This window comes from Colletotrichum gloeosporioides (assembly GCF_011800055.1).
Source record: "Colletotrichum gloeosporioides strain Lc1 chromosome Unknown consensus_8, whole genome shotgun sequence".
Classification (NCBI taxonomy): Eukaryota; Fungi; Ascomycota; class Sordariomycetes; order Glomerellales; family Glomerellaceae; genus Colletotrichum; species Colletotrichum gloeosporioides.
In genome coordinates this window covers 305224-329068 of record NW_025544653.1, presented here as the reverse complement: position 1 = coordinate 329068, position 23845 = coordinate 305224, and the positions used below count along the sequence as shown (strand labels likewise).

The window sequence follows — 23845 nt, the reverse complement described above, 5'->3', positions numbered from 1 at the left end:
CTGGGGGTTGAAGAGGGGTAGGTTGAGATTTCTGCTTTTATGTTGTTCCCTATTCCCTGTCATCTGGCTGAGAATTCTGCCTATCACATGTGCTATCTGCATACCGCTTCAGGAAATGGGTCCAAAAATAGCGACTATCGTAAACTACAAACAACCACTACGACGTGTATGTAATAGGACCTAAGGCACTTCAAAGTACGGTCGCTCAGCCTGAGGTGTGATCCTCAGCATATGTCGCTTCGTCGTGCCCTCCTCCACCCGGAAGTCTCTGAGCGCAGAGTGCTGGGTGTTTCTGTTGTCGTAAACCACGACCGTTCCGGGCTTCCAGTGCACCCTCAAGTGCCAATCCTGCCCTCTCTCAATATGATCAAACAAGAAGTTCAGCAAGGAGGAGCTCTCTTCTTGCTTCATCCCAACGATTTTCTTGGTGTACAATCTGTTGATGTACAGGGAGAGCTGTTTTGTGACGGGATGTGTTCGCACAACGGGGTGGACCGTCTCGATCGGCTCTCTGATGTAGCGGTCTCGATGATCATGCACGGACGCTTGCGAGAAACCGGAGTGAACGGCTTTCAAGCCGTGCAGCAGTGTGCGATAGGTGTCTGACAAGGCGTAGTAGGCTGCTGTGGTCGATAGATACAGGGTGTCACCTCCAGATCGCGGGGTGCTCAGCGGAAGGAACGTCGTTGTGCCCATGCCGTTGCTTGAAACCATCAGTACCAGACTTGTGTCTCTACGTGGTCGTGACTTACATCTCGTAGCTCATGTCACTGTGCCATTTTACACTTGTGACATTGTCTTTAATCTCGTTGTCTACTGCACCTGCACTGTGTTCGATGCTGTTCAGCAGGGTGGCTGTTACTGGGGAATCGTGAATGACTCACGTAAAGTCCCGGTACACGGGGAGAAGCTCAGGGTAATCCTTGATTTGACCACCCATCTGGTGGACATGAAGGTGGCCAAAGTGCTGTCCGTACTGTCTCTGCCTATCGGGTCCAATGTCGGCGAAGTCTTGGTCCCGGAAGAGAACGACACCCCGCTCGGCGGCGAGAAGCGCGACTTCATCTAGTTGGGCGGGGTTTAATTGACTGAGCTGAATCCCATGAATCTCGGTCCCAATTGCCGGGGTAATCTCTTCATGTGTTACTCCGTGGGCCGAGAGAAGGTTCTTCTTCTCGGGGTCTGCTCTCAGCCCCACATCAACATGCTCGAACTCCTCAAGAGGCGGTTGAGTGCCGGGTGTAAAATGGGGGAGGTAGCTTTCATATTTGTACTATCGATAGTGTCAGTAAACAATTCAGAGATGATATTACGACTCCGTCTGCATACCTTCTCCCTCTCGTAGTCGATCGAAGTTTCTGCACGTAATTGCAGTTTCTGAAGTTGTTCAGTCGCAGTCTGCACTTGCGTGGCCATGGTCAAAATCGATACCATGGAAATTTACTGGAGAAATCACTACTCAATATCGGCAAACCGTTTTAAAAACGCGAGCGGGTGAGGTTCTCCGAGAAGCGTTGCAAGCACGCCATCTCGTGTCGCTCGTCGCGACATCATCCTCGCAGATTCGTCATGCCCTCTGCAACTCTCACATTGGCCAAAGATCCCATCTCCCACACTGATCTTATCATTCCCCACAGGCCGGGCGCATGAAAAACCTCCGAGAAAGATATTCTACACGGTAGATCTAATGTTATCTCGTTTTCATGATTATTCCCGAGGGTTCTTACAAATAGAGCCTCGCTCGGTCGATTGCCGGCGTCCCCCCCAGGCTGTCGGTCGCAAGTCCCGCCTGCAGCATGACCCCCACGGTAGCGTCGTGATTGTAAGGAATAATTGTGCACTCTTATCCCGCCGCCGCCCAACTCACCATCGGAACCAATGTTGGCGTGCTATCGGGATGCAGTCTTTGCCTTTTCTTTGTCGGCCATCGGCCTTGCCCCGTGAACGCTTATATGAAATGCCGACTTCGAACATCCAGTCAGCATGGCGCCTCCATCGTACCAATATCAAACCTTCTCAGCCGAAGCAATGTCTAGCGACGGGAAGCAAGACACAGTGGTATCAGCAGATGCACAGGAGGACGCTCAGGGCCGTCAGCCTTCCCGCGGAATCTTCTCAAATGTCGCTCGAAAGATTTGGGGCGATGACCCTCGGGAGAGGAAGTACATCCAAAAGCTTGATAGCTTCCTATTGTGAGCTGTTCTCGGTGCCAACTGGTAGAAATCCGACTGACTCCAACGAGTTCATATGTTCTGCTGGGATACTTCATCAAGTACCTAGACCAGACGAACTATAGCAATGCATTCGTCAGCGGCATGCAGGAAGAATTGGGTCTGTATGGGAATGAGAGGAATCTGCTTAACACATACTTCAATATCGGCATCATCCTGGGTACCATACCCGCGCAAATGATCCAGTTGAAATGGGTGCGCCCGTCGATATGGATTCCCGCGTGTGAGCTGGCGTGGTCGGCCTTGACGATGGTCATGGCTAGTGCTAAAAACGTTGAGACTGTACGTCATTTATCACCCCTCTGTAGTCTGTATCCTGACCTTCCTCTTAGCTGTACGCGTTGCGCTTCTGCATTGGGCTTCTCGAATCCTGCAGCTTCCCTGGCTTTGCAAGCATCTTGGGGAGTTGGTACGGAAAGACCCAGCTCGCGAAGCGCATGGCCCTGTTTGAGCAGACGGCTGCCATCGCCGGAATGTTCAGCGGGTACTTGCAGGCTGGGTTGTACACTGGCATGAATGGGACTGCAGGCCTGTCGGGTTGGCGCTGGCTGTTCGTCATGGATGGTGAGAGTATCGCTTGAATGGTTGGAACCTTTTACTAACAGACGGAAGGGGTCATCTCGATACCGATTGCCCTGTACGGATTCTTCGCCCTTCCAGACTTGCCGCACAACACGCGAGCATTCTATCTCAAGAAAGAGGTGAGTCTTTCATGGCAAACCGTGACCGTTCTCTGCTGACACTGCGGTGGCAGGACCGTGAGTATGGACTGGAAAGAACCAAAAAGATGGGTCGCAAGCCGCCTTCAAAACTCACACTCAAGGCCATCAAAGACATCTACACATCTTGGCAGCTTTGGGCCTTCATTCTGCCCTATCTCATGGTTGCTGAAGCTGGGTCTGGTACTGGGTACTTCAATCTCTATCTAAAGTCTGAGGGCTACTCGGTCGTCCAGACAAATGTTCTCCCGACAATTGGTAAGTGGTAGCAAAAGCAGCCAATCGCAGCTCCCGGGTTTTGTTTCGACGCTGGTTTAAGCGTGAAGTATTGATGAGGCAGGAACCTGACTGGGTACTACAGGAAACGCAATTCAGATTGTAGCGGCCTTTTCGGTAGGGTGGCTCTCGGATGCGACAGGCAATCGCGTCTTAACCGTGGTATTCGTGCAAGTACTCGTCTTGGTATCGAACATCATATTGTCGATATGGAACGTGCCCAAAGCGGCACTTCTTGCGGCCTTTTACTTGAGTTACACGGGCGGAGCAGCGCAGCCGGTGGTGATCAGCTATGGGCATGAGATCACGCAGTGGAACGCCAACCTACGACAACTTCTTGTCGCCACGGGAAACATATTTACATATACTTTCAGCGCCTGGATGCCCGGTAGGCTGTTCTTTTCGCATACTTTCGTGTCAGAATACTTGCTAATTTCGGACCTCAGTTGTGTTGTTCCCGACGTATGATGCGCCGAAGTACAAATACGGATATCAGATCCTCATCCTTTTCGGTGGTCTTGCAGTCATCGGCATGTACCTGCTAGACTTTCTGTACAAAAGAGACCTGTAAGTTGATTGATCTGGGTGTCGAGAGCCCTTAAGGTTAACACGTTCGTCTAGAAAGCAAAATCCTCATTTGTATGAGCTTGAGGGTGAAACTGTCGGCGACAGTGACTCGCAGAATGAGAATGCCGCAGACGGATCGCGGCCTTAAGCGAATGGATCCGTTAGTTCACTGTGCTGGCTATGGAAACCGGCTGAACCGGCCAACCCCGAAACATCTCCGGTCGGGGAGCCGTACCGAGAGCCTACGATCATTTAGGCACAGTGTCGAACGGTAAATTCGATACGAAGTTTGAACAGAATAACCAGACAAAGTAAGCATCATGAGTTGTTCAGTGGCACAACGCGACTAACTTCGCGATTGCAGACGACGGTGAACATGGGACGGCGTGAGAGATCGAGACAATTGTCGGAAGGCGGGTCCGACTAATCGGCAGCTTTCGGAGCAGCGATGCTCCATCAACACGTGGCAGAGCCGATTGACAAGACCCGCTCTAGCTGCCGCTACCGGTGTCGAACCGGACGATTGGGAGGCGGGGCAGAGGCGGTCATGGACTAAAGTACCGGACCAGTTCCAGGTCGGGGTTACTTCAGCTCTTGGTCCTCGAATAATCATCAAGTCTGCGCGATGGAGAGGGATGTTTAACTTGTGACGTTACAGCGGACCACTGAACCTTCCGCGGGCAACCGGGTAAGTAGGGTAACACACGGGGGACAGCTGCTGGGAGAACCTCTGGGCACCGTCATCGTGTCCTCACGGCCCTGCACAATTCAGATAACAGGCTCATTCGGCGCTATCAAACCTAGACACTACATCAATCATCTACACAGAATTTGCCAAATATTAGTAGTGAGATTGCTCACGGGGGTGGCCTATGCGGCAAAATTTTCCTTCGCCGCGAGTGGGAGTGTTTGTCTTCTGTCACATGCGTCATTCCTCCCCTGCATGTAGAGCACACGCTCTCTTCTCTGCCCCGTTCTGTGGCCCCCTCAGGCGCAAACCCAATGTAACCTTGCCCAGAGACACGACGACGACCACAAGGCAGCGAGATGTAAGCCAAAGTAATTCGACGATGGAGAGAGGAATCACGAGGCCGTCCTTCTTAACATGATCACGTCAAGAATAAGAAGCTAAACCGGCGTCGTCCGTTGCTTCACCCCATCACCGGCCGTCCAGCTCCACCCCGGGACATTCTCTAGCTTTAATTACTTAGTCGTGTGCTCTCCTCAGCTCCCGCGATGCCGTTGGCGCCAGGGGTGGTGGCCGAAGGGCCGTTCAAAGGGTTCCCCATAAAAGTCACGCCACTGTTCCCCATCGGCCTTGAATCATCCCTCCTTTCTCGGGGGCTCTCCCTCCAACGCCCACTTCCTATTTGCTGCGCCAGCAACGCCCAAAGGACCTACTGCACCCTCTTGACTCTCGCTCTGTTTACGGCAGCGCGCAGGAAAACAACGTGGGTTGCCGAGCCTCTGCTGCAGACAGGTGACAGCTCGCTCTGGCTGGGTCACCTCACCCCGCGCGCTGCCCGAGGTAGAGTACAAGACGAAAATTGGCAGGAATTCGGGCACCTCTGCACCCCACGTAAGAAGTCGTATCCGAACAGCTGTATGGCTGGGCTCTCTGTTGCCTTTGTACAACAGCAGACAGAGACACTTGTATCCCCAGTCCGAGCGGCCTCGAAAGCCTTCGGGGTCCCACTTTGCCGCCGGGCCGCTGTCGGTGAGGTAATCGGCTGGGGGACTTCCTAAATAGGTCTTTCAGGTATCATCCCCGGGTTCCCTCTTCGTGAATAATTTCTACGCCTTTCCTTGTCGTAATCCTCCTTCCCTCTCTCCAACCCGTAATTTTCCTTTCTCCCTCTTTCCCTCCTACACACCTCTCTCAATAGAACGTTTCTCTCTCTACCGCTTTCCTTTTCTACGTTTCCTTCTGCGACAGACCGACTGCGTATAGACCAGGTTTCAGAACACCAAATACACTACACGTCAAAGGTGAGTTTCCGGCACGACGCATTCTCGCATTCGGCTTTCCGTTCGGGCCAAGATGCCCCGCGATCTTTCCCGGCGCTGACTTCTATTTCTTTCCAGAATCCGACGATCTCGAAAAATACACAATAAACAATACACATCAGAAATACACATAAAGAACACATAAGAAAACCGCCAAAATGGTCCTCATCACCCGCGCCATCTCCCTCACCAACTTCCTCGTCGCCTCCTCCGCGCTCGGCTTCCAGGTCTTCGTCCTGTACCCCTGGCACGAGCAGCTCTCCCACGACTTCGAGGAGCTCAAGAAGGAGCACCTGCGCGTTCTCGACTACGTCAAGGGCGTCGACGCCGGCTTGAGGAGAGGACAGGGCGGTGCGCCCGCCGGACAGTCTCTCCTGGAGCGTCTGGGCTACAAGTCGTAAGCACAGAGCGCGACTGTAGCCCACGTTCTAGAATCTCGTCCCCTTTTTTTTCCTCATCCCCTTTTTCGTGGGGTATTTTTTTGGGTCGGTCGGTCTGTCTTGTTACAACTTGGTCTTCGTTTGTACGATTGCATGCGATACTCCCGAAATGCGAATTTAAAAAGAGTTTATACCCCCAAATGCAGCCTGTCGCCGTGCTTGTACCGTGTTGTCCGTTGTTTGTCGTCGCATGTTGTTTTATGATTGGAGGATTGAAGTTCTAGGCAATGATTATTTCGAAGCTTGTCAATCTGTCCACCCATAGCTTTCAACCTGGTGTTACTCCGACCACCAATTCCTCGATTGCCGGCACCGACTTCGCCCGTCGCCCATCTCCAGTTCCACGACGGCGCCGATCAAATATCTCATAATCGTACAGGAGATGCTGTCTTTGCCATAATTGGGTAGCCGATCAGGGGTACGATGACCGTGTCGAACTCGGTCGGCCATAGGCTTGAGTCCGAGATCGTTAATCTTCTGCTACTTCACCCTAGATTGACTATTTCCGACTGGAGGGACGACCCCTCGACTTGTGTCTAAAATGCTTCCCCGCCTAGCCAAAGAATATGTTGTCTCAATCGCTCAAAAACATCCTGTGCTGCTGAAGACGTAGGCAGAGCATTCGGCATCTTCTCGGCAACGCCGGCAAGTGGAAAGCCTACTCCACCTCCTCCAGGTGTTCGCCGGAGCTCGCTCCGACTCGGACCCGCCCGGGTGCTGGCGAAATCGGGTCGACGCGGGTATTCCCCGAACGAGCTAGTAAACTGCCGGCAACAACTTCCCGTCCCCGGACCCAAGCCTTCGGATGAGGTTTGTTTGGTGTATAAGAGACGTCTATACCTGCCCAGGAGGGAATTTCTGGCAGCCTCGAAACAATGCATCTTATCTAGCATTTGAGGACGGTGCTCGAAGACGAGTATATGCCATGCTCCTGGGCGAAATTCTCATAAATGCTTCACGTGCACGCACTGCATGGCAAGTGTGAGTGAACAACGCAAATGTAGCAGACAATTCCATATTCAGTAGATCGCGTTCCATAGAAATGCATCTTTCTCTGAAGAATCCATGCAAATCCACATCGAAAGGGGTATCTCAAACTTCAAATCCCAAGTCCAACGCTGGCGAAACACCACACATGAAATATGTGGTCGCTGCAACCCCCTCACAAACTTCCGTCGCACTCCTCTCACGTATTCCAACTCGTAGCATTTCGACTGCAACCGATGGTTCATTTTCTAAACGAGTGACGAAAGTCGAAAAAGGCTGTCCCATACGCTCAGGCGTAGCTCTCAGGCTCCGCAGGCCAGGTGCAGATCCAGGCAACGCCGAAAATCAGCAGCCACATAATCAGCCAAGTCGCATACCCGCCCCCGCTGCCGAGTCCGAAGAAGCTCCCGACCAGAATCGCGGCGTGGATGAATGCAGTGACGAGTAGGAAAATATCGAAATGCAAGCGCCCCTGTAAGACAAATCGCAATCAGTACGCGCTTGGAGCATTCCCAGACATGGGCCAAGCCGGCACACCCTGCCGGACCAAGCAAAAATCCGCCCAAACAGAGAACCGGGCGAGGGGGCCTCATAACTCACCAGCATGATCCCAAACACCTTTCGCCGCCCCTCCGCCTGCCCGATGACGGCCAGACACCACGCGATGAAGAAGAAGCCCAGCACGGCGAGGATGATGCCGATGATCCAGCTGACGACGCGGCCGGCGATGATGTCGCGCACGATGCTGAGGATGGAGAGCGCGGTGCGGATGCCGAGGATGATGTACATGCAGATGCGGCGCAGCAGGGCCTGCTTGTCGGACGTCTTGAGCGAGTAGGCCTCCCAGGAGAAGGACCAGCAGCCGCGCATGTTGGGGCAGTTGCGGTCTTTGAAGGAGCCGCCTGCGGCCGGGGCAGCGGCGCCGGGTGGGCCGGCGTATTGGGTCATGTTTGGGCCGTTGTTTTTCGAGGACGTCGGGGAGGTGTTTTTGCTGCGAGAGAGGGGAGGAGGCGAAGCAGGGCGAGCTGGCGGTGGTGGGATGGGGTTGGGAAATGGCTTTATATAGGAATGCAGCCAAGCGAGATGGGATTCTTGGTGGAAGAGGGGTGTTTGGTGTTGGACGTGGTGGGTAGGGGCGGAGCTTTGCGAGTTTGGGGTGGAGGAAGGGGATCGCTGTCTCACGACAGGGGAGGCTTGCTAGCCTTCAGGTAGGCACGCAGGATATGGGATCTTGGGGTATTTTTGGCGAGTGCCGATTTTGTTTGTTTCTGCCTGGATGGGCGGGTGCTAGGGGCGACCAGATGTTTGCTACGACCTGTGTGCGAGGCTGGGTATGCATGTTGTCGTTGGTTGGTGAGACGATGAGCAACGCAGCAAGTATTACAGCTGTTGGTTCCGTGTTCAGGGTGGTGTTGGACCAGAGGAACCCTGCATGCTAGACAAAGAGGTTGTTCTGTTGGCAATGAAGATGTAACTCTTGCCGCCAGTTCATACCCATGATCTTCAGAACCCAGGACTTTTTGGACAGACAAAAATAGAAGAGTCCTACGGTTGGTTGGTTGGTTCGAGTTAAGTGAGTGACAAGCAACCCCAATCGTCTGAGGCCCCCGAACAAGCGCCCACACCACCACCAGCTGTGGATGACACCCTCAACCTGTTTAAGCTTAATCTAGCTGAAGCTCCATCGGGCGCCGTTGAACGTTAGCTCGCGCTATTCCCAGGCAACATCAGTGATCTTATGTTCTTGGCTAGCTACATTTGAGTCGCAGACAACGGGCTTCAAAAATTTGCTGTGAAGGCAGCAGCTGTTCTTAGTGTATTGTCGGCAAATGTCATTTTATTTTCAGGGGAGCCTCCGACCCGCTCCCGTCGAGCAATTTCAGCCCTGCATCACTGCGGAGGCGCCCACCAGGCAGCGGCTATCGGCCCCCTCTGTGCACCCTTGGCTGATGATCCTTCGCTTGGGGGCTAAGAAAGCAGACGTCGGATTCAGCCACATCCTCCGCTCCTTCGCAGTAACTTGCAAAACATAGTGTCACAGCTTGGCCAGGGTTATCTTCCAATGGATAGGGTGTATTTTACAATGCTTTAGATACAGATGAGACAAGGCGTGGCATCAGGACCGGCACGCCTTTGCTTCAGCGCCTGGGGCCGGCCCCCGGGACCGGACCGAAGGCGGCTCCCCAGCCGTCGTCCGCCGCTGGTTTCGGCCTCGGTGCCTGCGGCTTGAACGCCCGGGCTGCGGGCTTGGCCTTAGCCATCTTGGCCGCATCAGCCTGTCGAGTCTTCTTCTCAGCCAAGGCGACGTTGCGCTGCCCCCAATCCGCCTTAATCGGGACGGATGGCCTTTTAGCCTTTCCGGACGTCCTTGTCACCGCATTCATCTGCCCGCCGGCCGGTCCGTTGGCTGGCGTCGGTTTCGTCTTCTTTGGGGCCGTCTTTCCGTTCTGTTGAGACTGTGGTACTTTCTTGGCCCCGACAATCCCCGACTTCTTGTCCGCATCCGTTTTTGACGTGTCGGTGGTGGGTTTGGACTGGCGAGTTTGGGCAATAGCTGGTTTCCCGTGGTCTGCCGGAGCAGCCGATACTTCTTTCGGGCTAGAGACATACTTCCGAAACGTTTGATGGATCATCTTCAGCTTCTTCCGCAAAGCCAACGTTCGCTTATCGTTATTGAGCCCGGTAGATATCTGTCGGCGGCGAGCCCGCTGCTTCTCTTTCCAGGCCTCAGGGGTGGCTCGGGGGGGTTTCTTTCCAGCCCAGAACTCCGAGATCAGCTCATCTGGCGCGGTCGGCTCCTGGTCCACCGTTTCGTAAAACAGTATCGTGTTGTTCATATCAGGGCCACGCCTCAGGTGGACGACACAACTTCGAACCCCCCTTCGCTTAACCCGTCTTCGCATCTCTTTCAGCAACGTCGCCATTCTTCGGAGAGCCAGTTGATTGGCGTCCTCCCAATCTCGCAAATAACCCGCGGTTGGCACCACCTCTGCTTCTTCGAATACACCGTAGATTTGGCGGGCGTTGATCATGTGTGTCACGCGGCCAAGCCAGGCCTGTCGGAAGTCCTCTGCCTGCCTCTGCTTCTGCTCTTCTTCTGGTTTAAAACGCGATTGAGTCTTGATCTCGGCCATGCCGTCTCGCGGCGGTTCTGCGTATCCCGCACTCGCCGTTTCAATAACGGTGTCGCCATTATCATAAGTCTTCTTGTAGGTCGTCTTGCCCAGATAACCCGCGTCCTCGCCGCAATAAGCATCAACCTGGGTCTGAACCAGGCAGGTAACGTCGCCAATTTTGTACTTGATGTTACGCAAGTGGTCAGGGGAGTCTTGTAGGCTGGGCGGGAGTACCGTCACGGCCTTTTCGTAGTTCCTGCCAAAACCGGCAATGGGTACAGCTGCGCTGTCTGTACCCTCTGTGGGAGGCCGCATCACATGCAGTGAGCGGCCTACCATGTACAGATTGAGGCGGACGAGTCTCGATTCGGCGTTGGTACAAAAGAAAATAAGGTAGTCCAGGACACTCCTGGTCGCTATTATGTCCACGTCGTCCAACGATATGCGCTTTCCCTGGTAGCGGGCCATGTAACGGGCAGCCAGAAGCATCTGCGTCAAGAGGCTGTTATTCTTTACCACTTTTGGTTGCCGAGTCTGCAGGCCATCAGGAGGCACTGTAGGCGGCGTAGGCGGCGGACTGAACAGAGGCGCACGACCTATGCTTGGTCAGCTATTGACATGATGGTCGGAGGTCAACATCACTACCTGGTACACGTAATAACAACGGCTCTCCGGGTCTTCGGCGGGTATTCCAGTCGCTGACGACCTCATAGTCGGTTTTTGTGACGAACCCGTCAAAAGGCTGAATATTTCTGACCTCGAGGCGAGTGAATGGCCTTGACGACCCACGTGGGTTCTCGGCTTCAATGTCTGCACCAACGATGTCTTTCCAGGTCCTAATGCTATTCCTTCGACGAATATCTTCGGGGGCCGTCTTCACATGCCCTGCTCTGATCCGATTGCTGACTGGTGGCCTCGCCCCTGTGGCTGCAATGAGTTTCCTGCGTGCCCTGAGTTCATTGCGAAGTTCATTGCGAGCCCTGCGTTCCTTGCGGTCCTGACGGGCTTTCTGTGCCGCTCGACTGGAGGCTTTCCTCGCCGCTTTCCTCGCCGCTTCCCTAGCAGCCTTCCGGACGTCTTGCTTGGAGATCTCCTGCCGTGCTTCCGCGGCTTCCTTCCATACATCCGGCGCGGCTATTGCCAGTGCTTCTTCTCTGGCCATCATTTTAGCACGGAAAACCTCGGCTCCCCATTGTCTGATCTCGAAGCGCCTCGTGGCCCAGGCAGGAGCATTCCGTCGGGCGGCCACCCAAGTCACCTTGGCCTTGGTTCTACGAGCCTTCTGCCTTCGCTTGGCTTCTTGGGCTCGGGCTTCATGGTGTGCCATGAACTGCAGGAGTTGTTCCTTCGTGAGCTCCTTCTTCTCGGGCTCCTCGGTCACCACCTTCTGCTCGACCTTGGGCAACGGCGTTCCAACGCGCTGCACGCGCTGCGGCTCCGGTTCCGCCCATGCCTCAGGGCGCCGAGCAAAGGCTGGATGGAGAATCCTGTTTCGACCCGGCGTGAAGGCGAAGCCTCTGGCCGGACGACGCCATCGGAAGACGTTGTGGCCTACATTGACCCGTCGCATCTGGTGTTGTGAGGGGAGAGGGGCCGTCGACTGAGGAGGGAGCCGCTATGGCGGCGCGTGTGAGTGGGTGAGTGGGTGAGAGGGTGAGAGTAAGAGTGAGAATGAGAGGGTGAACATCGGCAAACCGAAACTTTTCCGGTCCTCGGGGTCCAGATGTTCCGGGATACAGGGGTCGCCTTCCCCGACCAATCACAGGTGCCAGGCTGAGGGATCCACTTTGGGTGTATCTTACTAAGCACGTCGGGATGCCCCTGAGAATGCATCACGGCAGAAACAAAAACATCGTCAATGATGTATCTAAACATTCTTTTCCAACGTAAATGCTCCATTTGTTCCAATTGATCTAACAAAAGCGCCAGTATCATTTCCAACCTGAAAATAAAAGCAACCCATGTGGTATATCTAAGCAAAACTCCAGCAAAAACCAACCCACATCCGCCTCCCTCATGAAGAGGGCCTCTTCTCAAGCTCCGTGACACCCGCCTCCTTCTCAGAAATCCCATCGCTCTCGTGCCCTCGCAGCGTGCTGACCTGCGTCTTGCTGAACTTCCTCGCCGACACGCGCTGCTCAAACAGGATATCCAGTTCGGCATACGTCCTGCCGCGCGGCTCCGGCAGGCGGAAGTACGACCACACGAAGCACAGGAAGCAGCTGGCAGCCCAGAAGAAGCCACTCTTGGCGCCCCAGTTCCACGCCGAGGGGTTCAGCATGTTGGGCGTGAGGATGTTGGTGACGATACCCGTGACGTTGTAGAGGTTGCGCGCGAGGACGACCGTCTTGGTCTTGAGACGCGTGGAGCTTAACTCCGCGACGAGAGAGTAGCAGACGGGGCCGACGGTGCAGTCGTAGAAGAAGGTGTACACGAGCAGGAGGCTGCCGATGGCCCACTGCGCGCCGATGTTGGAGCGCCCTGCGAGGGAAGCGAAGCCGATGGTCGCGAGGATGACGGTCATGGCGAGCTGGCCGCCGAGGTAGAGCGTGCGACGGCCGAAGTGCTTCATCAGGACCCACGAAAGGATGGTGCCGACGGCGCCGATGGCGTACTGGCCTAGGGACATGCTGAATGAGTTCTCGACGGCCATGCCGGCTTGCTGGAAGAAGTACGTGGAGAAGCCCATGAAGGTGGCGCCGCAGAGCGTCTGGACGGTCCAGGTGCCGCAGACGATTTCGGTACGGCGGAGGTCGACGCCCTTGAAGCAGTCGGCGTAGGTGGTGCCGGCCTGGACTGCCTTTTCCATCTCGTTGGTGTGCACCATCATGGAGATGGTCTCGTCGGGGTTGAAGTCTTGCTGCGAGTTGCGGGAGGTAAGGCGGAGAAGAGCTGCCTTGGCATCCTCGTGGCGCTCCTTGCGGACGAGCCACCAGGGCGACTCGGGTGCGAAGAAGATGCCAGTGATGAGGGGAATGGGCCACATCCATTGCAGCGCAAAAGGGATGCGGTAGCCCCATTCGTCGGTTCGTTCGACCATGGCACGAAGAACACCACTGGCAATCAGTTGGCCCATGACCCAGCAGAGGTTCACGTAGGTAGTCTGGGAAGAGAGATGTTAGCTTAAGATCACCTTCGTCGCAAACTGAAGAGTAGACATACCAAGTAAGCTCTCAGATGAGTGGGGCAAACTTCAGAAGCATAAGTGACGGTGATGGTCTGGAAAATACCCCACGGCACACCAATAAGAATCTCTCCCACCAGAAGCTGAGGCAGCGACTGCGCAAAGAAGATGATGAAGACGAAAGCCGTCACGCCAAGCAGACCACCGATCATGGTCTTGCGGTAGCCGAACCGCTCAGCAATGATACCGTTGATGAACAGGCCCGAGATCTCGCCGACCAGCGCGCCGTTGCTGAGGCCGGACTGCCAGGCCGAGGTGAGCTGGTACGTGCCGTCGGGCTGGAGCTCGCCGAACTTCTTCTGGAAGACAGGGTAGGCGTAGAGGTTGTTGAGCAGGGTCTTGTCGAAGCCCTCCATGACGACGCAGGTGCTGAAGAAGATGGACCACGCGACGGCCTTGGGGTACAGCTTGATAGACTGCAGGAGACCCATGTTGTGCTCGGCCTCGGTCGCGGCGGCGGCTTCGGAGGCGACTCCGGCCATGTTGGCGCCGCCGCCCATCGAGGCCGGGGGCTTGAGTTCGGCATCGACGGCCTTGGGCGCAGAGGAGGTGAAGCCGACCATTGTGTCAAGTTTGGTGTAATGATGTTCGCGCTGGGCGAAGTAGAAGTGAAGGAAGTTCCGGGCTCGATCTGCTGGAGAGTCGAGCTGGTTGGTATGAATGCGATGGCAAGCTGGATTATGTTCGAGCTTGCTCTGCTTCGATCGCGATGAAGCTGTTGGAGCTGGCTGGATCAATTCGTCGTTTGAGCTGGGACACCCGGTCGTCTTATATCCTCCTGGAATGTAAACCAACCTGCTGCCCGCTGCCAAGGGATAATGGTGATGCTCCCTTCAGGAGGCGACCGGGTTGGTGTTGGAGGTTTTGCGGCCTCTCACTGGCTCGCTCAAATTCATTCGAAGGTGGCGTGGAAGCTGAAGAGGATGTTGACCTCATGGGCCACTTGTGTCTTAAGTTGTTCAATGCAAAAGAAGAAGAAACCCGTCCGGCAGCCCTGCCTGGCACCCTAACCCACGCAAGAGTCCCCGGGCACTAGGACGACGCAACTCCACTTTCTCCACGACCCATTGGCTCGCGCGGGGAAGAAGACGGATGGGCTGGTCTGGGGTTCCGTGTGCTGTAGTATGGGTTGAGCAGGACGGGAAAGACTCGCCGCTTCAGAAGAATGGAGAAAGGGATGTCGTCTGCCGATCCATTGGGTGTTAGAAGGAAGAAAAAATCCCAAGAAGATGGTTGCTCGCACAATGGGGCGCGCCAGCAACCCACTGGAGAAAGGCGAGACATGCATCACAGTTCTGGACTCCACGACCGTGTGGCCGGCGACACCGCGGACATCCCTGCGCCATGTGGCGTGCCTGGCGCTGCTTTTGGCCTGGGAGCTTTTCCTCGCTGGGTAAGGCCTCTGAAGCTAGAAGACGCGAACCATGTCAACCGTGTCTCTCCCCAATCACGGCTGAGAGAATGTTCGGTGCTTCCACCCACCGGCTATTGGCGCGAGAGTTTCTGCGAGATTTCGGTTCCCGGATTGGCCAATTGGGGTTTTTCGCCTGACGTCGCTGAAACTAGGGCCCCCTGCAGTCTCTACTGGTTGGCTGGGTTTAGATGGGACGATGCTTGTGGGTTCTCTGGGGTCGAACTGTTGCAGCAGCTGTTGGTTGGTGCCGCCGGTTTTTTCCTGGCAGCTCCCCTCCCCTTTCCTGTAACCTGTTTATTCGTCCAAGGCGTTGAGATCTGACAGATCGACCGGCCTACTTTGTTTTTGGGGGCCGGCTTCTTTTCTTAGTTCGTACGTTGATGCAGGTGCCTGTCATCGCGATTTACCCAAGACATCTGTGCCCCCCGTGAGGTATCGAGTATCTCCGCAGCTACATCGAGGAATATGCAGAAACAAACAGATTTGGCCCGAACAATTCAAGCGATTGGTCCGTACGGATAAGTAGGCGCGACGTTGAGAGTTCAATAGCGGTTGGGGCTGGCGAGCTTGAGTGCCGTCCTCCGACGCAAGCCCCAGACTGTTGAAGTTCCATGTCGTTGAAAGTTTAAAGAAGCCTCCGGCAAGTCACGAGGGGTAAATCATTGTTTAGACACGACTCGGTCGCACCGATAAGATCATACGGCCCTGGGCATCATCGTGGGATTACCTTGGGCATCACTGCTTTCTTTTTCCCCACGGGGCTTTCCCCCCTTAATCTAGGTCTGATCGGGGAGACTTGCTCAAGAATGAAGCGAGGCAGAAGTTTGTGATGCCAGATAGAACTCCCCTTTCCCACCGGTTATGTGCACCCGTCTCGTCATTCATCATTCATGTTTGCTGCAGCATCTCTCTTCCCCGCACTCGGCCTTGATCCTCCGCGCCCAGGCTAGCCAACCCCGCGCCGGTGCCAAGCTTCGGTTCCGTTCATCGTCTCCTTGCTAGTTCCGGCCCTGTCTTTGGTGTTTGCCGCCGCCAAGTGGGCAGTCGCTCGTGTTGGTGCCTGTAGTAGCGCTTAAACTGTTGCTGGCCTCAAGTCATATGACATGATGTTTGCCGACGAATCGCGCCATGGGCGGTTGGTATCGCTGTTTGTCTGATGTTCAGAGACATGCTTGCGTCAACGGTCACGATGAATGCCGGGCTTTCTCGAAGTGTTACACCTAACTGGCTGCAGAATCTCTCTGAAAACTTCCGAGACCCACGTGCCGTCCACCGTGGATTCTGCGCCTCCGCTTCGGAGGAGACCACCAGGTGGAGGCGGTCTCGGGAACCGGCTTTAGACCGGCTGATCGACGAGCATGGAAGGCAAGCCACATACTCGGATCTGGTCTGCGTCAAATTGAACTGCTTAGTCATTGATGGCGTTGAGTCTGCTCGCCAATTGTTATCGCCAGATGTTTCTTCGGCCGGGGACACGATGGTGGCCCTGGGCTCAACAACCATTCCACCAAGCCGGCGACCGGTTGTTAATCACATGTCGAATCTTGTGAGCTCAAATGTAATCCGTGGAGCTGTGATCTCCGTGATACCCCAAATGCATCGGTGATCTTGATTAGATCGTTGCTTCGTACAACGTAAGCACTCAAATTGCTCGACGAATCACCCATCAACTTGCCAACTGCACAATGAACGACATATCAACCTATGGATGATTCTTTCTTGTGCTGCTGATTATCCTACATGTTCATCCAACACTTCTCAGGCTCAAACCCTCAGATTTCTTGGATGAACAGGGGGCAGGTCTTTGGCACATTCGGTTGAGTCAGGTTGCGCACATGAGATGAATGTGTTAACTCGCTCTGCGAAAGCTTTGCAGAAAAGACCATAATATTCCTCCAACTTTCCTACCGTGTTTATCGCGTGGATATGAACAAATCTCAATTGGGTACTCTCGAATATTGTTCCCTTCGTATTCGGATTCACTCAGCCGGTCAAGGGCGCACTCCTAATTCCGAGGCCGTTCCCACTTCAGGTTAAGAAAACCGGGTCCAGAGTCAATGACCAAAAGCTCAACGAGCACAATTGAGCAATCTCGCGGACTATTCTCTGAGAGCAACCTTGGAAGGATTGTGTGAGGTTGCCTCGCGTTTACGATGCCGGACCTTAGAGCAGTCGCGGCGATGGATTTCATCATTTCCAATATCCACTTTCCTTCCGTTTTTGAGAAACAAGCCAATCACATTGTGCTAGATGAGGGTCTAAATGCTGCGCTGCTGTGATTTGAGAGCGCATTCGTATTCGGATACAGCACTCATGGCTGGTTTCTTTATCGTTATCACGTATTCGTTCCGCCTACTTGGCTGTCAACCATCGATGATATGGTCTGTTGAAAGGAGAGTGAGGTGCTATCGAAGCAGTCATAAAAGAAAACAATCATCTCTCCAAAATGCTTGAGCATGATCTGACATAGTAACCCTCAGAATCACGTTTGTCACTCTGCCGACTCCTTAGACTTTCTGCGCATCTTTCACAACACCAACTCCATTTCCCTGCAACATGGTGGAACGATCAGAACTGGGCCAAGTGCTTCTTGCTAGAGATGCTTCTTTTGAGCAGATTCTTCACAAAGGAACGTCGAAAGGCAACGTTGGCATGTCAGCAATGTTGAAAAAGGACCACGAAGCTCAGAAGGCGGCGACGGAAGACTACTTCAGGCATTGGGACAACAAGCTCAACGCTCAGAAGGAGACCAAAGAGGATAGAGAGGTAAGTTGAACAAGTAAACCGCCGTGCAGAACTCTGCCTCTGACTCGCGTCTCTCCAGGCTCGAGCCGCAGAGTATGATTCGCTCACCAGGCAGTAAGTCGCTTCCGTACCTCTTCTCGATATTCGGACATATTCTGAACATGAACCCATCAGATATTACAATTTGGTCACCGATTTCTACGAGTATGGCTTTGGCCAATGCTTTCACTTCTGCAGACCTGCTATTGCCGAAAGCTTCAAGCAGGGCATTGCCAGGCACGAGCACTATCTCGCGCACATGATCAACATCAAGAAGGGAATGAAGGTACTGGACGTTGGCTGCGGTGTTGGTGGCCCAGCCCGCGAGATTGCCAAGTTCACGGGGGCATATATCACTGGGCTCAACATCAACGAGTACCAGGTGGAGAGGGCCGCGCGGTATACAAAGAAAGAGCGCATGGATAAGAACGTGCAATTCGTCCAGGCCGACTTCATGGTAAAGTCAACCTTGTTCAAGAATATCTTCCACACGACTTTTCTAATGCCAATGATTCAGAACATCCCCTTCGAGGACAACACTTTCGACGCCGTCTATGCCATCGAAGCCACGGTCCACGCCCCATCCCTCCAAGCCGTCTACTCAGAGATCCACCGCGTCCTCAAGCCCGGGGGCGTTTTCGGCGTCTACGAATGGGCCATGACCGAGTCCTACGACAACGATAATCTCTCCCACCGCAAGACGCGTATCGAGATCGAGCAGGGCAACGGCATCGCCAATATGGTGAAGGCGTCCGAGGCTCTGCGCGCCTTCGAGGCCGCTGGCTTCGAGATTCTTGAGAATGAAGACATGGCGGATAGACCGGACCCAAGCCCGTGGTACTGGCCACTCGACGCCGGAAGCTGGCGGCATGCCCAGACGATTGGAGATCTGCTGTACACGTTCCGCATGACGGGGTTGGGAAGGATTGCAACGCATGGGTTTCTGAGTGTCATGGAGACGTTGAGATTCGCGCCGCCTGGGATGACGAAGACGTCAGACAGTTTGATCCGTGCAGCGGATGCGTTGGTTTTTGGCGGAAGGGAGAAGATCTTTTCGCCGATGTATCTGATGGTTGGGCGGAAGTCGGACAAGACGGAGTGATAACATTCACCTTTATACTCTCTGCAAACACAGTTGCGAAAGGGCAAGGATAGACAACGCAGGTAGTACTAATAATTCGTATGTAATTGGGACAGAACTTTATACTCGCCGCCTGGGTGTCAGCCATAGGCCCGGGACTTCCACAAGTTTCACCACGAGTTCAGCAACGAGCCAAAAAAGGCTTCAAATGGACCACAGAAGCAAAAGATTGGACGAACAGGGAATCGAACCCTGGACCACTCACATGCTAAGCGAGTATTATACCACTAAACCATTCGCCCAAGGGTTGATTTCGCCCGGACTTGAACCGGAGACCTTCAGTGGAACACTGGGATCTGTCGAGGTGACGATCCAGAATGTTAGACTGACGTGATAACCAACTACACCACGAAACCATCTGCGATTGTTGAAGAATTCCCTTGCCGGGGGGTTCATGATGCGAGCCCTTGGTGTGGTCTGTGGATCTTGTGAATTAGAGGCTCCGGTTGGACGCCTTCGTTAGGGCTAACGGAACCGCGCCCCGTTTGGAGGTCCACAATACCTGCATAAGGAAGGGTTCAAGGGTTCAGATCCACTGAAGTAACACTGAAAGCTTCGGCATGTGGAATCATGGATTTGAAGGTGATGAAGAAAGTCGGGACCCTGGTTGCTTTCGTGCCGAATGATGAACTTTTGGCGTGCAGGCAACACATTTACATAGAGATTGTATGTATACAAACTGAGTTGTCTGTAAAAATTCCTTCAACATGTTTATTCAAGGGTGACAAAACCTTCGACTGGGTATTCCTATATGCCTGCGTTGGTGTGTAATTCTGCCTCATCTAACTAAGGCAGGCTTGCTCTGTTTAGTCAGCCTTAATCACTCACTTATGATCACAAAATATTCTAACCATCTGTAGCCGAAGATTTCTTTTAGGTTCAAATGCTGAAAGCAAGCTAAAGGACTCCATACTCAAGGCTGTAACAGCTAGTGTACCCAAAAAGCTGGCCGTAGAGTTACCTCTGTTGATGTCTTTCGCTTTGGTATGGGGTACGGTTTTAGTCCAGAGTCCCTTGAAGAAGCAGATGTCGGTTCCCGGGAACAGTATGTCAAATTTTTTGAAGAATCATTATTCCCTTCAGTATTCAAACAACCTGCTCTATTGCTTCGAGCATGATACGCTAATCATCGAATCCTTGAAAGTGTGTGCGAATAGGCGACACCTGAAAGTTGACAGATATGAACAGCCATTTACGGACTGCTGGATTATTTCGACTGGGAAGATTTGACAAAGTTGTGTTCTACAAATATCGCTTATAATTTTGCACCAGACCGGGACATCACCTAAAACAGTTCTTCAGATGACGCCCCATTTTAAGATTTCTCTTTCAAATACATAGTACAAGAGTATAATATGTTACATTATGAGTACGACTGTCTGTGTGATTACATCATCCTATTTCCTGTTGAGGGCGGGATCAGTCCAGTGTTCAAACCCACCAAGCTCAAGACCTTATGACATACCCTTTCATTTCTTTTCGTCGGCCCTTGGCGCCGCAGATTTGTCCACGATCGTGACATTCAAGTGCAGTTGATCCTTCAACGATATACTTGATACCGTGATGTGATAATTCAGAGTATTGGGATATGTGTAGCCAACAGCGGGATCGTTTGATGGGAACATCCAAGGCGAATTTGTGGTGCCGTCGTTGTGCTTCGTCTTGTAGTGTGACTGGATGGGTTTAAAGAACCCTCTTTCAGGCGACTCGATGCCGACGCAGAATGACTGCAGTGCCTCCATATCCTGCCAACAGAGTGCCACGTCATCTTGCCCACTCTTGCCGAAATAGCACCCCTTGTTCCATGACATGACTTGTTCGCCGTTTTTCATCTCGAGCGTATTGCTGGTGATATCTTGTCTCATCTTTACATCTGGCGCGGTCGGGTATGTGTGTTCGAGTAGTGTAAAATTTACCGACGCGAGATTCGCGAAGGTGATTGAATGATCCGGGTTGATCATTTTGACGCCTGGCGGATAGTAATGCATGAGGTGACGAAGGGAGGGTTTTTCGACTCGAAAGGGTTTTATGGGGGCGTCGTCTCGGCACGTCTTCGCTCGGCTCGCTCGGCGAAAGGACGAATCCAAACAATTGTCTGGGGAAATTCCTCGTGAACAAGGCAGAGACATGCGGCCGACTTTGTTAACTTTTGAGGCGCCTCCACGGAACTGGTTCTCCGCCCGTAATTGGAATTGCTTGGAGTAGAAGACCGCTTCCGGCGGAACCAGACCCCTAGCGGCGGTCAGTGACGTTCGTGTGGCTTGTCCTTGCGTTGTTCCCGATGGCTCGATCCATGTTGGATCCGATGACCCGGATGCCCGATGCGGCCATAATGTCTTGGTTGTCCGAATGCAGTCCGGCAATTATTCATACTGAATGAGTGGATGGGGCAGGGAGTGGCTGGTTCACCGTGGCTCATTGGAATGTTGATGTCCGTGATGTTGTAGATATCTCTGTTTCCAGAATTTCTCGTTGAGAAAAAGGTTTATGTAGCAACATTGCGGTGCATAGGTTCAGAAAGCACATTGTCTTCAATCCTTTGCGTATGTATAGTTTGCCACTCATGATGCCTGTCGATTGTGAAGCACCATGAAGTCAGGATCATGACCAGCAACATGCTTTCTTTCAGGGACTGAGACATCATAATGGTCTTTTCCGCCTTTGGCAATGTCTTATAAGGACAACACCGCCACGAGAAGTCTCGAATCCGAACGAACGGTGACTTGTCTTGGTCACGGGTGCCCATTTAAGCTCAGTGATTGTAACGCTAGACGTTATTTCCATAGGATTAGGCCATCTTCTGTCTAGTGAGCTCGGGATCTTCTACATTGAGGCTCAACCAGAGGAAAAGATACGGACACGGCTTTGAAAACTGCAGAGTAGATAGTCCACCGGTGAAGAGGCGCGCCAAAAGGCGATTGCAAGCATAAATAAGCTCAAGGGGAATGATGATGCTTCATTATGAGAAGCAGTAATGTGTACGGTGAAAATGGTATCGATGCGCCGCCCGATACGCTTGCTATGGGAATATCAGGTTTCCAGGCATGTCCCAAGCTCCGATAGTAAATCCTCAGCTGTAATGTCTATACCACCAGCCATCTTGTCTTCGATACCGAAGGCCAGGAAAAGAGTGTCGTCCATGTATCCCTGATACCTTTGTCCCTTTGTCTTCCAGCTCATGGACGTGACATAAAACATGTCAGATGCCCCAGTGTCCTTCTTCTCCCGGCCGTGAATCCATATGGGCTTCTTCGAGACAGCGAAGACTTCAAAGGGCGCTTTTCGCCGGAAAACCATGACATACGGTTCATACTCGCTGTGGAAGTGATAGAAGGTCTTGTGCTGGAAGATCGTGAAGATGAATGTGTTGTCGCTGGTAGGTTTGCAATTAACGTCCATCCGTTTGCAGAACGTAATGCTCAAGGAGTTGGTCGCCTGATGAATGGATTCCAAATCTGGCGGCAGCTTCGGCATGTATCTCTCCAAACATGCCTCATCTCCGGGGGCTAGAGGTGCCAGGTCCGGCCCCACAGAACCGTCGAGGTTGAGCTTCGAGAACACTCTCTTTGGCGCCACATCGTGGTGCACGTACACGCCACCATCCTCGTCCCAGAATGGGAACCAGTTCTTCTCCATGGTCCCCCAAGGCGGTGGGCGCTGTAGCTCGATGCCGGTGCTGAAGCCCTGATCCAATGACATCTGGAAGCCCCAATTGCCTAGCGTCCGGAAATCTTGCATGAATTGCCCGAAGCAGCAGTAGAGCGAGTTGGAGCCGAAGGTAATGAATGGTGCCTTCGGACCGTGGAAGACACGAGCATCGTGAGGCCCAATGTTCATGGCGATGTAGGCCAGTTTGGGGGGACATTTGTCATCACCACTCTTGGTGGCAGCGATTGGAAGCGTCATTGGTGTCTCTACGCAGGAGAGACCTTCCATGGTGAAGACAGCATTACAGACGAGCTCGAAATGTTCTGCTGTGTTGTCATCGTGCGTCTTGCGCCTCTGCGCGACAATGATGTATGTGTTATCGAGAGTGGGATGGGGCAAGATGTTGGGGTTCATGGCATCTTCGTCGCCGAAGTGTATGGGAAAGAACCTCTTGTCGAAGGTAGATATTGAGAATACCTCATGATGTGTCCGCTCCGTGGCAATCGGGATAGAGTCCGCAGGCGGGGTGGGTGGTAGAACCGTAGGAGGGACCGCGATGGGGGGCTCTCTGTCCTCCGGAGCGGGTGGATGTGCGGCAGCCGACGGGGCCGGCCGGGAGTGAGGTTTGAGCTCATCGGCTTGCCTCCAATTCGGCGCAAAGATATGATCGAACCAGGTGTTAAACCCTGATGAAGAGTCCCTAAAGTCGAGACATCGAATGCCAATGTAGACAAGGAAGAGAAAGGGCCCAACAATGAGGACGACGCGCTTGAAGTCGCGAGCTAGCATCGCGAGGGGCTGTCCGCTCACGACGAGGGTCGGATGCTCATTTGGCTATGGCTTGCAGCATTCGGGGTGCTCGGGTTGCAGCGCGTCAATTGCAATCGAGTAGCTTCCTGTTGCTGATTCTAGTTCTTCGACTCAAGCTTGACTGCGTGGTACGCACAGAGAAGAAGGTTCCCGGGTCTACGGCACAAGTGTTGCTGTGTCTCTCCACAATTTTTGTTGTGTCCCAGTTTCTTCCCCGCGGTTCATGATTGCATCACAGAACAAGAGCTCCAAGGAATGTGGGGGACGGGGATACAAGGACTTTGTGATTAAGCTAGTGGGAAAAAGACGGGGAAGTTCTTGGGGAGAGGTGTGCCGCGTGATGTAGATCGGCGGACAAGCAAAAAATGAATACGACCTTGGACGTTGGGGTTTCCCCTCACTTGAGAGCTTGTATCCCCTGTTGGTCCACCCCCAACCACCCACTTTGCTAGCACGGGAGGGTCAGGTAACATGGCGAACTGGACGAGCGGAAACTCTGTACGCTGATGGAGGTGTTCCTG

At 53.4% G+C, this 23845-nt stretch overlaps 8 protein-coding genes across 8 annotated transcripts; 3 read left to right on the top strand and 5 right to left on the bottom strand.

The window, feature by feature from the left end:
* Positions 1 to 180: 180 nt before the first annotated feature.
* On the bottom strand, positions 181 to 1416 carry GCG54_00010428 (Alpha-ketoglutarate-dependent sulfonate dioxygenase; the record flags this gene model as incomplete). Its single annotated transcript, XM_045410353.1, has 4 exons — positions 181 to 703; positions 753 to 827; positions 885 to 1273; positions 1330 to 1416. The coding sequence occupies 4 exons, from the start codon at positions 1414 to 1416 to the stop codon at positions 181 to 183; spliced, it is 1074 nt and encodes a 357-aa protein (XP_045270251.1).
* A 567-nt stretch (positions 1417 to 1983) lies between these two features.
* On the top strand, positions 1984 to 3941 carry GCG54_00010427 (Pantothenate transporter liz1; the record flags this gene model as incomplete). The annotated part of the gene is made up of 8 exons (XM_045410352.1): positions 1984 to 2192; positions 2243 to 2513; positions 2564 to 2795; positions 2844 to 2932; positions 2986 to 3208; positions 3312 to 3614; positions 3673 to 3793; positions 3848 to 3941. 8 exons carry the CDS (start codon positions 1984 to 1986, stop codon positions 3939 to 3941), a joined length of 1542 nt encoding a protein of 513 aa, XP_045270250.1.
* A 2017-nt stretch (positions 3942 to 5958) lies between these two features.
* GCG54_00010426 (uncharacterized protein) lies at positions 5959 to 6201 on the top strand (the record flags this gene model as incomplete). The annotated part of the gene is made up of 1 exon (XM_045410351.1): positions 5959 to 6201. The coding sequence occupies one exon, from the start codon at positions 5959 to 5961 to the stop codon at positions 6199 to 6201; it is 243 nt and encodes an 80-aa protein (XP_045270249.1).
* Positions 6202 to 7516: 1315 nt separating this feature from the next.
* Positions 7517 to 8217, bottom strand: GCG54_00010425 (uncharacterized protein; the record flags this gene model as incomplete). Its single annotated transcript, XM_045410350.1, has 2 exons — positions 7517 to 7699; positions 7828 to 8217. Coding segments are annotated over 2 exons (573 nt in total), but the record flags the coding sequence as incomplete, so codon positions are not given.
* Positions 8218 to 9365: 1148 nt separating this feature from the next.
* GCG54_00010424 (General alpha-glucoside permease) lies at positions 9366 to 14090 on the bottom strand (the record flags this gene model as incomplete). The annotated part of the gene is made up of 5 exons (XM_045410349.1): positions 9366 to 10025; positions 10215 to 10939; positions 11133 to 11958; positions 12445 to 13446; positions 13506 to 14090. 5 exons carry the CDS (start codon positions 14088 to 14090, stop codon positions 9366 to 9368), a joined length of 3798 nt encoding a protein of 1265 aa, XP_045270247.1.
* A 3407-nt stretch (positions 14091 to 17497) lies between these two features.
* GCG54_00010423 (Sterol 24-C-methyltransferase erg-4) lies at positions 17498 to 18827 on the top strand (the record flags this gene model as incomplete). Its single annotated transcript, XM_045410348.1, has 3 exons — positions 17498 to 17707; positions 17766 to 17800; positions 17861 to 18827. 3 exons carry the CDS (start codon positions 17498 to 17500, stop codon positions 18825 to 18827), a joined length of 1212 nt encoding a protein of 403 aa, XP_045270246.1.
* Positions 18828 to 20335: 1508 nt separating this feature from the next.
* On the bottom strand, positions 20336 to 20827 carry GCG54_00010422 (uncharacterized protein; the record flags this gene model as incomplete). The annotated part of the gene is made up of 1 exon (XM_045410347.1): positions 20336 to 20827. One exon carries the CDS (start codon positions 20825 to 20827, stop codon positions 20336 to 20338), a length of 492 nt encoding a protein of 163 aa, XP_045270245.1.
* Positions 20828 to 21896: 1069 nt separating this feature from the next.
* GCG54_00010421 (uncharacterized protein) lies at positions 21897 to 23303 on the bottom strand (the record flags this gene model as incomplete). Its single annotated transcript, XM_045410346.1, has 1 exon — positions 21897 to 23303. One exon carries the CDS (start codon positions 23301 to 23303, stop codon positions 21897 to 21899), a length of 1407 nt encoding a protein of 468 aa, XP_045270244.1.
* Between the last annotated feature and the right edge of the window lie 542 nt (positions 23304 to 23845).